Source organism: Paroedura picta, chromosome 7, assembly GCF_049243985.1.
Source record: "Paroedura picta isolate Pp20150507F chromosome 7, Ppicta_v3.0, whole genome shotgun sequence".
NCBI classification, from domain to species: domain Eukaryota; kingdom Metazoa; phylum Chordata; class Lepidosauria; order Squamata; family Gekkonidae; genus Paroedura; species Paroedura picta.
Genome location: NC_135375.1, coordinates 71,615,213 through 71,628,088, shown reverse-complemented (window position 1 = coordinate 71,628,088; position 12,876 = coordinate 71,615,213). Strand labels below are relative to the sequence as shown.

General features: G+C 41.0%; 1 protein-coding gene across 7 annotated transcripts in view; it reads right to left on the bottom strand.

Moving 5' to 3' along the window:
• Positions 1 to 12,876, bottom strand: part of APBA1 (amyloid beta precursor protein binding family A member 1) — a 98,917-nt gene that overhangs the window by 14,806 nt on the left and 71,235 nt on the right. For 6 of the 7 annotated variants that reach the window (XM_077344837.1, XM_077344844.1, XM_077344841.1 and 3 more), the window contains 5 exons: positions 11,538 to 11,683; positions 5,372 to 5,404; positions 3,937 to 4,023; positions 844 to 1,029; positions 179 to 358 (listed from right to left, as the gene is read on the bottom strand). In XM_077344837.1, coding sequence (XP_077200952.1) covers positions 179 to 358; positions 844 to 1,029; positions 3,937 to 4,023; positions 5,372 to 5,404; positions 11,538 to 11,683 — 632 coding nt within the window. The remainder of the gene's footprint in view (positions 1 to 178; positions 359 to 843; positions 1,030 to 3,936; positions 4,024 to 5,371; positions 5,405 to 11,537; positions 11,684 to 12,876) is intronic. The other variant, XM_077344843.1, reaches the window with a different exon arrangement.

The following is a 12,876-nucleotide window of genomic DNA, read 5'->3' as shown; positions in this document are numbered from 1 at the left end:
ATAAAAGCAGCCAATATTCTCTGCGGAGTAGACACTGCTCCATTCTGTATGGCTGAAAGTCATTCACAAGGAACTCTTAATAGCTGTGTAATTGTGGCGACTGCATAATGATTGTTATTAACTTGCTTTGGGGGATTATTAGCCTAACAATATCATTGTGACCAAAATGAAAACGTACATCCTTGCAGTTCTCAGACTTAGAGAAGTGGATCAGGTCATCGTTGTACATGTCTTGGGTGTTAAGCAGGTCACTGTATTCCTTCTGGCTCAGGTCTTCTGGATTTATTCCGTTTGCTCTTAGAAATTCCTGGTAGGCCACACTAAATGCCTGGCCTATGGACTGTGCAATTAGCTGTGCCTGTGAGAGGTGCCAGAAGAATAGAAAAGAAACCACATTAAAATAAGATAAAACAAAAGTTCATAACATCAAGTGAAAGCTGTGAGAGCTTAAAATAGGGACTTCAAACTGGCCTTCAGCTGCAGGTGCAGGTATGACCACAGAATCCATATGCTGGCTACAGTAGATCAGTTTGTCTTTTTAGAGAATAACAGTTGGGGTTTTCCTGCCTATACGGAGTCAAGTCCACATAATTGTCAAGTGTATCTCAGGCTTAGGAAGTTAATTGTCTTAGATGCTCAGCCATTGTTAATGCCTCAGCCCTATGCTGTATGTATCCTCCTCCAGGAAATAACTGAGGCATAGGGACATATGACAACAAAAATCCTTTGTAGTTTTATTGGAGAGCATACAACTGTTCTGATGAACTGGCCTAAGAATTCCAAATTATATTTCTGTATTTGTCATTTTTAAAATGAAGGGATAACAATAACAACTCTTCTTACATCCTCAGACTCAAAAACATGGCAGATCATTTTATACTGCCTCTTCCCATCCTGGGAGGGGTGAGATGCTTCCACATTATCTTGGGAATTAGATCTTGGCATTCTCCTGCGGGCCATCAATACAACTATATTCCCAATATCTGCTATGTAGGAAATGGTCCTCAAGGGGTGATCCATCATAGTTTCCTAGGGAAGACAAACCATTGGATTAGGCTACTTAGTATTACCATGCCACAGACATGTAGTATATGCAGCTATTTAAACTCCATGTAAGAAAAAAAATTATCACTTTGTAGGAAAGCAACAAGTACTTACCAATCCTCCATATTTTGGATCAAGTACTTAGACCAAACCATGATTATTATAAAGCAGCAGAATATAGTCTGCTATTAAGACAGACCTGCATAGTCAGCTGCCACGAGTCAAATGGAAGACCCAGGGAATCTCTCTCCTGCTAGCTTTTGGCAGTGAAGCATGTGTTGGGTAAGGGAGCTACACTAGTCCTGCCTCTGGCCTCCTAGCTTAATTCCATCTCTGGAAATGACAATGGATGAGGGCAGGAAGGGTCAGGAAATCAATATCTTCTCAACAGCAATCTCCCCCAAATCCAGTTTGAGTATGATTTTCGGGGAAGACCATGCTAAAGCAGGCTTTGGAAAATCAGATGCCAAGCAGGGGAAAATCCAGAAGGTGGACAACTGCAATTTAAATTTATAGCTCCTGCAGGCCATCAATACAACTGTGTTCCCAATATCTGCAATGTAGGACATGGTCCTCAGAGGGTGATCCATCAATTTAAAGAGGACAATCCATCAATTTAAAACTGCTGCTATTTGGAAGGAGGGGGAGCTACAGGGCAGGAGCTGCATGTAGAAGCAAGCAAAGTCAGGAACTCGGGGACTATTTGCATAGTGCATAAGCTCAGAAGTTGCCTGATTTGGGGCTAAAGCAATCATGGTAGTATGGCTTCATTAACTTCTGTGCGCTTCTACGTTAACTTTGACAGTGCCTTTTAATTTTACAAAACATACTTATTTAAATCTTACTAGAATTCATTCTGAAAGTGTAGCTATTTAGTTTTCCCTTGCAAATACACATTTCAGGTATTTATTCATTCAGTACATTTGTGTATTGCTCTCTTGGTTTTAAAAATTCCCAAGACAGCTTACTGTAGTGAAAATACAAAAAAGAAAGATGTTCAGTAATTTAATGATGAACAATATAAATAGCCTCATGAGAACACTGTCAAAAATCAAAGGAATAAACTCTTTGTTTAAAAAATACAAAGGGGACAAGGACAGAGAGACATAAACAAGAGTATAAAAATTTTAAAGCCTTGGCCACAGTTCTATGAAACTGACACATAAATCCATCATTGATTGTAACAGTGCCACTGTTAGAAAGAAGGACCAGGGCAGGAAAAAAATCAACAACAAAGGAGACAAGAACATCTTTGCCTAAAGCTGCACAGATGGATTTCTACAGGTAGCATGCCGTAATAGAACAGCCTTGTCTGCAGGAATCATGCCTCTCTCCCTGAACTGGAAGAACCTGGGAGCACAGCTTCTTAAGAAGATCTTAAACTAGTAATGGGGACAGACAATCCCTTGGGTATTTTAGCACAGGATGTTTAAGACTTTAAAAGATAAACTTTCAATTATGTAATCCAACAGATAGCCCCATATAAAGCACATTGCAATAATCTAAACTGGATATGACCAGAGCATGGAGAACTGTAGGCAGGCATGGTTTTGGGGGAATTAACAAAATTATTTTAACTTGTTACATACCACAGATGAATATCTGATCAATCACCTGGAGTTAACAGTAGCAAAATACCACACAGTAGTCATAAACAGAGGCCTGAGCGCATTTTGATGACTAGTGTGTGGTACCTTTGCACACATTCTGAACTTAGAATCATAGAATCATAGAGTTGGAAGGGGCCATACAGGTTTTCTTGGCCAGCAAGCCCCAGCTTTATATAGCTCAACACAGGAACAGTTTGCTTTGTGGGGCTTAGTATTTTAAAAGGGTTTTCTTGGGCAGTGAGCCACAGAGTTCCAACAAAACAGCTGAGCAGTGAGGAATGCTGGCAGTCTTCACTGGCAGTCTTCAAGCAACGGTTGGATACACACTTCTCTTGGATGCTTTGGGCTGATCCTGCGTTGAGCAGGGGGTTGGACTAGATGGCCTGTATGGTCCCTTCCAACTCTATGATTCTATGATTTTCGTCTTTCTGGGATAGGGACTTGCTGGGACTTTCAGCAAACCAAACTAATTGTTCCAACTCCTCAAAACCAGGGAGCCAAACAGGTAGTAATCAGGTCAATCAGTGAGATTATTTTTCAATAAGAGATCAACCAGGCAGAGCACCAGTTCTATTGGCAGAAAACATTCCAAGGCCTTTCAGAAATCCATATTATCCATCAGAAGGTAACCATTCTAATTGGTTCCCTACTCCTACAGATGTTCCAGGTTTTCAAGAATATAGCTGCAATCCTAAACAGAGTTACACCCTTCTAAAGTCAGCTCTGGTTTTCAGCTTGCTTACTTCTGGTGGTTCCCTCGTTTAACGTGGCCTGCCTGGCATTGACAAGGACCACTTGTTTTTTTATGTGAATGCTCCCACTTGATGGAACAAGCTCTTTGAGGAGGTGAAACAACCAGAGAAACCTGCCAGCTTGTCTTTGAGGAGGTGAGCCATCTTTGGACATTTTGAAGGATTGCTATAAGCCTGTTTTATTAATTGAAAGAAACCAGACTGAACATGTGCTTGGCTACAAGCATGGGCATTAAATTGTCCTGAGACAGGCCCAGGACACCTCAGTTCAGCTGTTAAGCTTTCTAAAAATAGGTGGTTGCAAAATTGTGGCACATTAAGAAAAGTAAAATAAAAACTTAATGTTGGTTTGTCTCCCTTTGCAATGTGTTTGGGAAGAAATGGATTAGTGTCAAACTCCATCATCTCACCAATTATTTAAAATGTGTGATCTTCAGGATCATGCCAGTGACAAATGGAAATAAGCTGGTGAGAGACCATAGTGAAACGACATTGCTGAACTTCAGCAAAATTATCACTGTTCCTTGTACCTGCGTATCTGCATTCAGCACTTTTATTCTCTGTGTTGAAATGAAGAGGTCAACTTCTGTCATGGGTTGAGATTCACCTTCAGGAGCCTGCAATTAAAGTAAATCTTAATTAGCAATTTTTAAAAAGATTTGAGGAGAATCCTTAAAACAGAGAAGGTTAGATAACAGATCAAATACGCATCAAGATATAGTCACCAGCAGAGCAATGCAAACATGTAGTATTAGACTGCAGAAGCTAAAGGTAAGCACAAAGGTATGGAAGGTAGATATAGGTATGAAATGTGAGTTAGAGGGCAATATTGTGTACAAATTGTTAATTGTCTCACCCACCAGCATTCGTTCTACAAACAGTTATCTCTCTGGTGTGAAAGGGAAGCCAGATAAAAGAATTCTTGCCTGCTTTCCTCACTCCTTTCTCTGTGGTCCTAAAATACTAAATCATCCACCACAATATTAAGTTCATCTGTTATGGGAACTTTCTTGAAGCTACAATTTACCAACTGGGAAGCGATTAGTGGGTTCAGGGAGTACCTCAGTACAGGTATACCCAGAGCAATGGACTGCTTGTACTGTAAAGCTCATTTTTGGGGACAGAAGGGGAGGCCAAAGATGTGCCTGCTGCCCATTCCTCTTTCATTTTAGGGTGGAGAATATTTATATAATTGGGTCCCATTGCTAATGCATCTTATTCTGTGGTTTTCATAAAAATGACCGTCCTTATATTTATTCCATTTTAACAGGAGCCCTTTGAAGGCAGACCTTATCTAAAAGGTTACAAAAGGAAATAATCACAAAGACCACATAAAATGATTTTAAAAACCTGTCAAAACTAACTCTACCATAGGGAGGAAACTGCCAAGTATTATAGTATTAATCCACTCCAGAGATTGAACAAGCATAATTTTTGCATTAAAAATCCATCAAATTTTAAGCATCATGTAAAACTCCTTTAAAATCCCAGATTGAGGTGTTTTAGTAATCTTAGTATGCAATTTTGTGTACATAGAAAGCTTTTTTGCATCCAGCAATTTGATACATTCATAAATCAAGTGAAACACCTTTTTAATACTAACTAGCCAGAAAATATATGGGTTTTTAAAGCACAGAACCTTAGAACCTTCACCCATCAGCTCTGAATTTGGAAAATACTTTTGGGAACAGTCCATTATCCATTTGTTTAAATCCATTCATTACTCTACTTACATTCTAACATGAAATGGGTAATGATACGCAACAAAGAAAAGCAAACCAGGAAGCTGGGTGGTTGAGAAGTGTCAGTTTATATGATGTCTAAAATAAATTGGTAGAAAAAAACCTTGCTGGATACAGAAATTTTTTTACTAAAGAAAAATTTAAAAGTGCAAAATGCAAAATGCAAAAAATAAACAAACAAAAAACCCAGACATAACATCAAGCTGATGAGGTTGTACTGCACCTTCTTCCTGCTTTTGGCTAATTTCTGGGCCATCTGCTTAGCATGGAATAAACAGAGATAGGAGAATGGTTAGAAAGGAACTTGCAGAGACGTCAAGTCGGGATCTAGAACATCAGGACTGCAACTAATACCTAGTTAAGTTTCAGTTCTGGTTTTTATTTGAAAGGTCACATAGTAGTTTTTATAAAATAAGCACAGAGACGGAGTGGAAAGAGAGAGAGAGACAGACAGACAGAGAGGTAGATCAAGGGAACATTTTCAGTCTAACAGAGATTCTACTAAAAGATTAATTCAGCTGTCACTACACTGAAGACAAGAGAAATATCCCTTCTTACATCAGCATGAACAAGAAAAGTATTCCAGACCTAATACACTGATACACACAATCCTAGACAGGTAATTCTGAAGTGTGGAAATAATAAAGACTTGCTTATGAAACACCTGAAGGAAACACCTTCTAGCTGGATAGTATGTGGTATGGGTCCTCCTCCCACTACCAAGCAGGGTTCCTATCCAACTGTTAGTCTTCAGTGTGGTGAGATGCTCTACACATAGTACTCACATGGAGCGACGTCAAACAAGTGATGGCAACCATAATTGGCAGCCTAGTTATTAGATTGGACATTCGACTATTCTAGTCTATAACCACAAATGTATATTTAGGTGAATGTGTAGCATATACACTGCACAGGTTGTTCAGTTTCTTGGCATTAATTTGCATAAATTTCAGAGAGAAGTATGGCTCCATGGTTATGGGAAATGTTGCCAGCAATCTGTGTAATCCTCCCTACTTCTTTTATTTATTCAGCTATTTATATAATTTTTTTCTCTTCAGTGGGAACCCAACATCCTTCATTCCTCCTCCATTTTACTTTTGTAGCTACCACTCTAAGAAGTAAGGTTGAGAGACAGTAACTAGCCCAAGTCACCCAGTGAGCTTCCAGGTAGTGCTGGGATTCAAATCTGGGCCTCCCGGATCTTAGCTCAACATTCGAACCACTAGAAATATTTTGGCTCTGTGGTGGTACCCATAGGGCCTCTCGGGGGTAGGGGTGTGTGGGTGGATTTTAGTGCACACAAAAAAGCCCACTACACATTATGCCAAGTGTCCAGTAAATATCCAATAAATAACTAGTAGCTATTAAGCCCAGAGAAAGAGCAGTCCTAACTTGCAGTGCTCAAGTTTTGCATTCAGCCACTTGAGACCGTCATATATCCAGGGCTAGGCTTTAGTTAAAACCAGAAGAAAGTGCTGAAAATGTCATCCAGGGGACTATTTACTATAATAAAGAAATTGCTGGAGCACAACATCTACTGCTGAGAAATCTTGTTATTGAAGTCTTTAGGTTAAATTGTCTGTGACATCAAGATAGTTTTATTCTTAATTGTAAAAGGCATATAAAGTAAAAATGCTATATTTATTATGATAATTTCTAACCATATATATTTTACAGCCTCATAGCCACCCTGCTGTCAAAAATATTTCCAAATTTTAAGAGAAAACAGTTAAAATAAGAAGGCATGTGCCAATCATAAGTCAAATGAGGCTAATCACTTTAGCTAGAACTGATGTTTCCACTTCCCTATCTGTCATGCCATATCAGCTAATGTGGAACTTGACATCAGTTGCATGGTAATTCTTTTATTTCTCTTCCCTGGAAAAAGGGAGTATAGGCGGTGGTCTCCAAGTATAAAGGTGAGGAATGATCCAAGAAGACTCAGTGGGCAGGGGAATTGGGTTCCCACTGACAGTATGCAAAGATGCAGGCACAGATCAAAGGACCTGCCCTTAACCTTGATTCGGAAACTGCAACTGATCCAGAATGCTGCGGTCAGGGCCCATCCTACAACAACTACACTGGCTTCCAGTCAAATCCCAGATCAGGCTTAAGGTTCTGGTAATCACCTTTACTTAATAGAGAGCCTCTTGTGGCGCAGAGCGGTAAGCGGCAGAAATGCTGTCTGAAGCTGTTTGTCCATGAGGCTGGGAGTTCAATCCCAGCAGCTGGCTCAAGGTTGACTCAGCCTTCCATCCTTCCGAGGTCGGTAAAATGAGTACCCAGCTTGCTGGGGGGTAAACGGTAATGACTGGGGAAGGCACTGGCAAACCACCCCGTATTGAGTCTGCCATGAAAACGCTAGAGGGCGTCACCCCAAGGGTCAGATATGTCTCAGTGCTTGCACAGGTGACGCCTTTACCTTTAATCACCTTTAAAGACCATCTGTGGTCTGGGCTCAGTGCACCTAAGGAATCGCCTCTCTGCCTACACACCTCAGAGAGCCTTACGCTCTGCTACTACCAACTACCTAGTGATCCCTGGCCCCAGGGAAGCTCGCTTGACCTAAACCAGGGCCAGAGCTTTCTCCATCCTGGCTTCTACCTGGTGGAACTGACTTCCAGAAGAGATCAGAGCCCTAGTGGAGCTTAAACAGTTCCGCAGGGCCTGCAAAAGGGAGCTCTTCCACCAGGCTTTTGGTTGAGGTCGACCTAAATTCAATCACTTCCCATTGGCCCCTGAGCCCACCCCCCCATGAGAACCACCACCAACATGTCCATCCTACAGGGCCGTCAGTATGTTACAGTTAAAATTGGATGTTCTCCTGTTATTATGTTACTGTTATGTTACTGTTCTCCTGTTACGACTTTTTCACTACTGTTCACTACTGTTCAATTTATCATGTTATCTGTACTGTTTTTATTCCAGTTCCATGTAAATTGCCCTGAGCCTCAGGGGTGGGTGGTATATAAATATAATAAATAAATAAATCTTTAAAAAGATAACTTATTGTTGCTTCCGTTTCCGGTTCTTTATTGTTTTCTCCTCTGTTTGCCCACTCCCTTGCTCTGGTCTAGAGGCTCAACTCCTTTCTGCACTTTTGTTTGTTTATGTTTAAATATCTATACCGCACGCTCCCAGAAAACTGGCTCACAGTGGTTTACAAGAGAAGAGTCACATAATATCCAATAAAACATATGGTAACCCCCCCCTTAAAAACACACCACACCCACAAAAAGATGGCAATTTCCAAGCAACTGAAAAAAAAAATCTCGTCTCATGCCTCTTAGCACTGAACTTGGTGTGGATGGTTGAAAATGCCTGGTAATCAGAATGGTATGGTATAAGCCCCCAGCACAGTCTAATACCGGTCAAGAAGGAGGGGGCTAGGAGGGAGAGGGAGATCCGGTCACAAACCCTAGGGGCCTTACCCAGCCTCAACCAAACGGCTGGTGGAAGAACTCCATTTTGCAGTCCCTGCGGAACTCAGAGAGTCCAGATAGGGCCCGCAGCTCATCCAGGAGCTCATTCCACCAGATAGGAGCCAGGGCCATAAAGGCCCTGGCCCTGGTCAAGGCCAGGCATGCCTCCTGGCATCCCCTGGTATCAAAGGTATCCCCTTTGCAAGCACCGAGTCATGTCTGACCCTTGGGGTGACGCCCTCTAGCGTTTTCATGGCAGACTCAATACAGGGTGGTTTGCCAGTGCCTTCCCCAGTCATTACCGTTTACCCCCCAGGAAGCTGGGTACTCATTTTACCGATCTTGGAAGGATGGAATGCTGAGTCAACCTTGAGCCGGCTGCTGGGATTGAACTCCCAGCCTCATGGGCAGAGCTTTCAGACTGCATGTCTGCTGCCTTACCACTCTGCGCCACAAGAGGCCTCTTTTCTCTACCCAAAGGAGTCTCAAGGCAGCTTACAATCACCTTCTCTTCGTCTCACCACAACAGACACCCTGTGAAGTAGGTGGGGCAGAGAATGCCCTGATATTACTGCTCTGTCAGAACAGCTTTATCAGTGTTGTGGCGAGCCCAAGGTCACCCAGCTGGCTGCATGTGAAGGAGTGGGGAATCAAACCGGGCTCACCAGATTACAAGCTACTGCTCTTAACTTCTACACCACACTGGTTAGTGTGGGTTGATCTCTCTATGGACTGATTAGTGCTCTTTCTGCTAATTATACAGAGCCAAGTATCACTGAATATTAGATAACAAAAATCCTACAGGTGTATACCATAATTAATAGATTCCAAAAATCTCCGACAATGAAGGTCAAAACTTAAACAAATGTGAATACTTTACTCCTCAATCTAAATTTACATACATACGTTAAAAGATGCCCTGAGGCAAACTGCATATTAACTACTGAATATTCCACATATACGTGATTTGATGTACATGCAAAAACGGGAAATTTAATTTGCCTAACAACATCTTCTAAAATGTCAATTTAGCTTTAGGATTCAAGATTAAAATTTCATATGCATATTAGTTCATTACCTCCGTTATCATTTCTGCACATGCATGCACATGTGTAATTTCTAAAGTGAATGACAAAAACAGTGAAATGTAAAACCTTAGTTAAACATTAATTGCATACATTATAGCCTAATGTATGACTATATCCTTCCAGGCTCCTTAGTCTACTTCTTTGGAGCACCGTTTACATGGTTTTAATATTCATATACCACTGTCAATATATATATTTCCCCCTAATATAATTGCCTGATAGCAATACCAGCATAATGTTCTAGTCTTGGCTGCTCTTACATAGGGGCTTCCTAACATATATAATGCATTCCACAGTCACATCCTAAGGAGCTTGTTCTGGCGCACATAAAGACTTCTGAAATTCTTCCCCAACCCTTCCTTACATTACTGCAATGCGGGGAGAGGGGTGGGTGGGAGAATTAGGGCTTTGCTGAGAGCAAACAAAAGCATGTACTATAATTTAGAGCTGTGTCTGGAAAGTTGTTCCTTACACCACACTTTCCACACTCTCTAATTATGGTGAAAATCCAGACGTGACAATTTCACATCATCCTGTCTGCAAGGAGGCAAGAAAATGCACAATGCACTGACATACCACAAGACAGCAAAGATACACATTACAGGGCAGGAGAGGAGAATGTGAGATGGGGAGGCTAGACCTGGAGCAATTATCTACTTGAATGTGTAGTTTTGTTTTGTATGAAGCTTTCCACATGGCCCTTTGGTCTGAGCTGGAGCTTGCAGTTGCTACATACAGAGATTAAAAATGTATCCGTGAAGAACCACAGCATCTATGAACAAGCTGAAACTGGAATATTCATTCCTGATTTAATTTCTTTCTTGTTAATGAGCCTCAGTGGATTCCAATCAAAATATAGCTGGTCCCAGCACACTCCATTTAGGATGTTCAAGTAGTGGTAGCGTAACCAGCAGTTATCCTGCCATAGCTAATGGGAAGCATCCGAGTCTGCCACCTGGGGAAGAATCCGTTCATCATCCAAGAGCTATCCAGGCATCTCTGTAAAGAAGTGGTCCTCAAAGTGCCTTACTGTGAACTATCCACAGCCCAATATCCTCTCCAAGGTAATTTTGTGCTGTGCATGAAGGCAAGCAGCACTATTAGGTCCTTGCAGAATACAACCTCCTTCTCCAGTGCAAGGACCCAGACCCCATGCCAGGCATCACTACCACGGATCACTAGCTAGTTTGTGAATGACACCATAAACGACTAGACTTGATGCATTCTAAGCTCCGCAAACTTGATAAAATACACATTTCCCAAGAAATTTATAAGTTTTTTAAAAAAATCTTACACTGTGATCTGATATAAACCAGAAAATAAATGTAATTTAAAGCATTGTGACTCTCATGTCACTGTTAAAACAAGGGAGTATGGATATAATAGATCACCATTACTCACACTGAAATGCTTGCATGTATGAGTTTCTTATTCACTTATTCATACATGAGATATACTATGATATAATTTTGATTCAATATTAAAACTGTCAAGGGAGTGATTGAAATTCCTACTACCTCCTTCCTCCTCCCTCTCACAAATTTCCCTGTCCTTCTTGGCCAGTCCCAAGTGCACAGAGGTGTATGAACTAAAAGCATTCATTTCCATGTGTAGATGACAGAACAGACCGTCTTTTTAGGGTTTAGAAGTATTAAAATAGTAATTTTCTCATAGACTCCAACATAATATAAGAAATACATAACAAATATCACTGTTTTATAATCTAACTCACAAAATGTGAAAGTACTATATAAATTATCTAGTAAATATTTTCAGCCCAACCCCAAATAGTACTATCATTTAAAAGAGAAGCGAAGCACATTCATGGCTGCAGCTTTGAAGTGTCACTAAAGACGGACAGCAAGACAAGCCTCCTCACCTTGATCCGGCTAACAGCTTCTTGAGCTTGCATCATTCTCACATTTTTGGATGGAGTTTTGTCTGAAAGGAGCTGAGTGGAGCCAAGGTAATTGGCAGCAAATATGATTCCATCAATCAGGTCTTCAGGATCGCAAGGCCCAGGAACTAGAACAGCGAAGCACTGAATTAGTGGGATAAATTATACTCCTAAAAGGAAAGAGACAGAATATATCCCAGTACTAGAGACAGTGTGTGAAGGCTGCAAATTCAGCTTTGAAGTTTGTCTGCAGTTCATTGTGAACAGAAAAAGAGTCGACACAATCAAAACAGACAAAGCAAGGACAAGCCTCTCTACAGCAAAGGCTGCACTTGGTAATCTAACCTGACTCTTACATTGGCTCGTTCTGTGCAAAACAAAGTTCACCCTGAAGCAAAAAACCTGAATGTTTTTCCCCTTCTTCCTTTTCACAAAAAGGCGCAAAGCACTTATATATGTCCCTACCCTGCCGAATTGCTGCCTATCACTCTCTGATCAACGTTATGTAATGTCAGACATCTAAAACAAGGAGATGCTAAGTGGTAAAATCAGAGCTTTGTGCACCAAAGAAACTACAGAAATTAAATAAATTTCCATATGCTACTCTGCACAATATATCCTGCTTCCAAGCATCAGGTTTTTCTAGTAACTGGTTGGTGAAAATGAGGACAAGGAAAGAATAACAGCACATTAAGATTAGGTCCAGTAGTGTGTAGTAAAGGGGTAATTCTTGGAGCCCCCCCTCCCCCGCAGCACAAAGCAGCTATATGAAAGACTAGCAAAATCCAGCTTTTGACATATCACTACAAATGTTACTTCTTAAGCATCTATAGCTGAATCCTAAAGTCTGAATTAGACAGAATGTCGACATTTGCATCTGCTTCTGAATGAAGCAGCAGGAAGACATCACGGCCTGGGCTGTTTCTCTGGCATCTAATCATGGCACTGGTTGACAAGCCTTGATGAGATTGTGACCAATGATATTCACATGTTTCTACCAACATACTGCTTGATTATGTTCCAGGTACTGGATCTGAAAACTGGTGGGTAAATCCTAAGAGATAGGAATAATTTAATCCCCCACCTCAAAGGGAAAATCCACTGCAATGAATTATCAGTGTAAAACCACTGCTTATCCTTAAATCACCTTAACTTCATTATCTACTTGGCTATGACAATTCCATAAAATTAGTTGGTGGTTATTTTTCTTCTGATTCTTAACTGACTAGCCAGCTTGGTGCAGTGGTTAAGAGTGGCGGCTTCTAAAATGGCAAGCCAGGTTTGATTCCCCGCTCTTCCACATGCAGCCAGCTCTGTGACC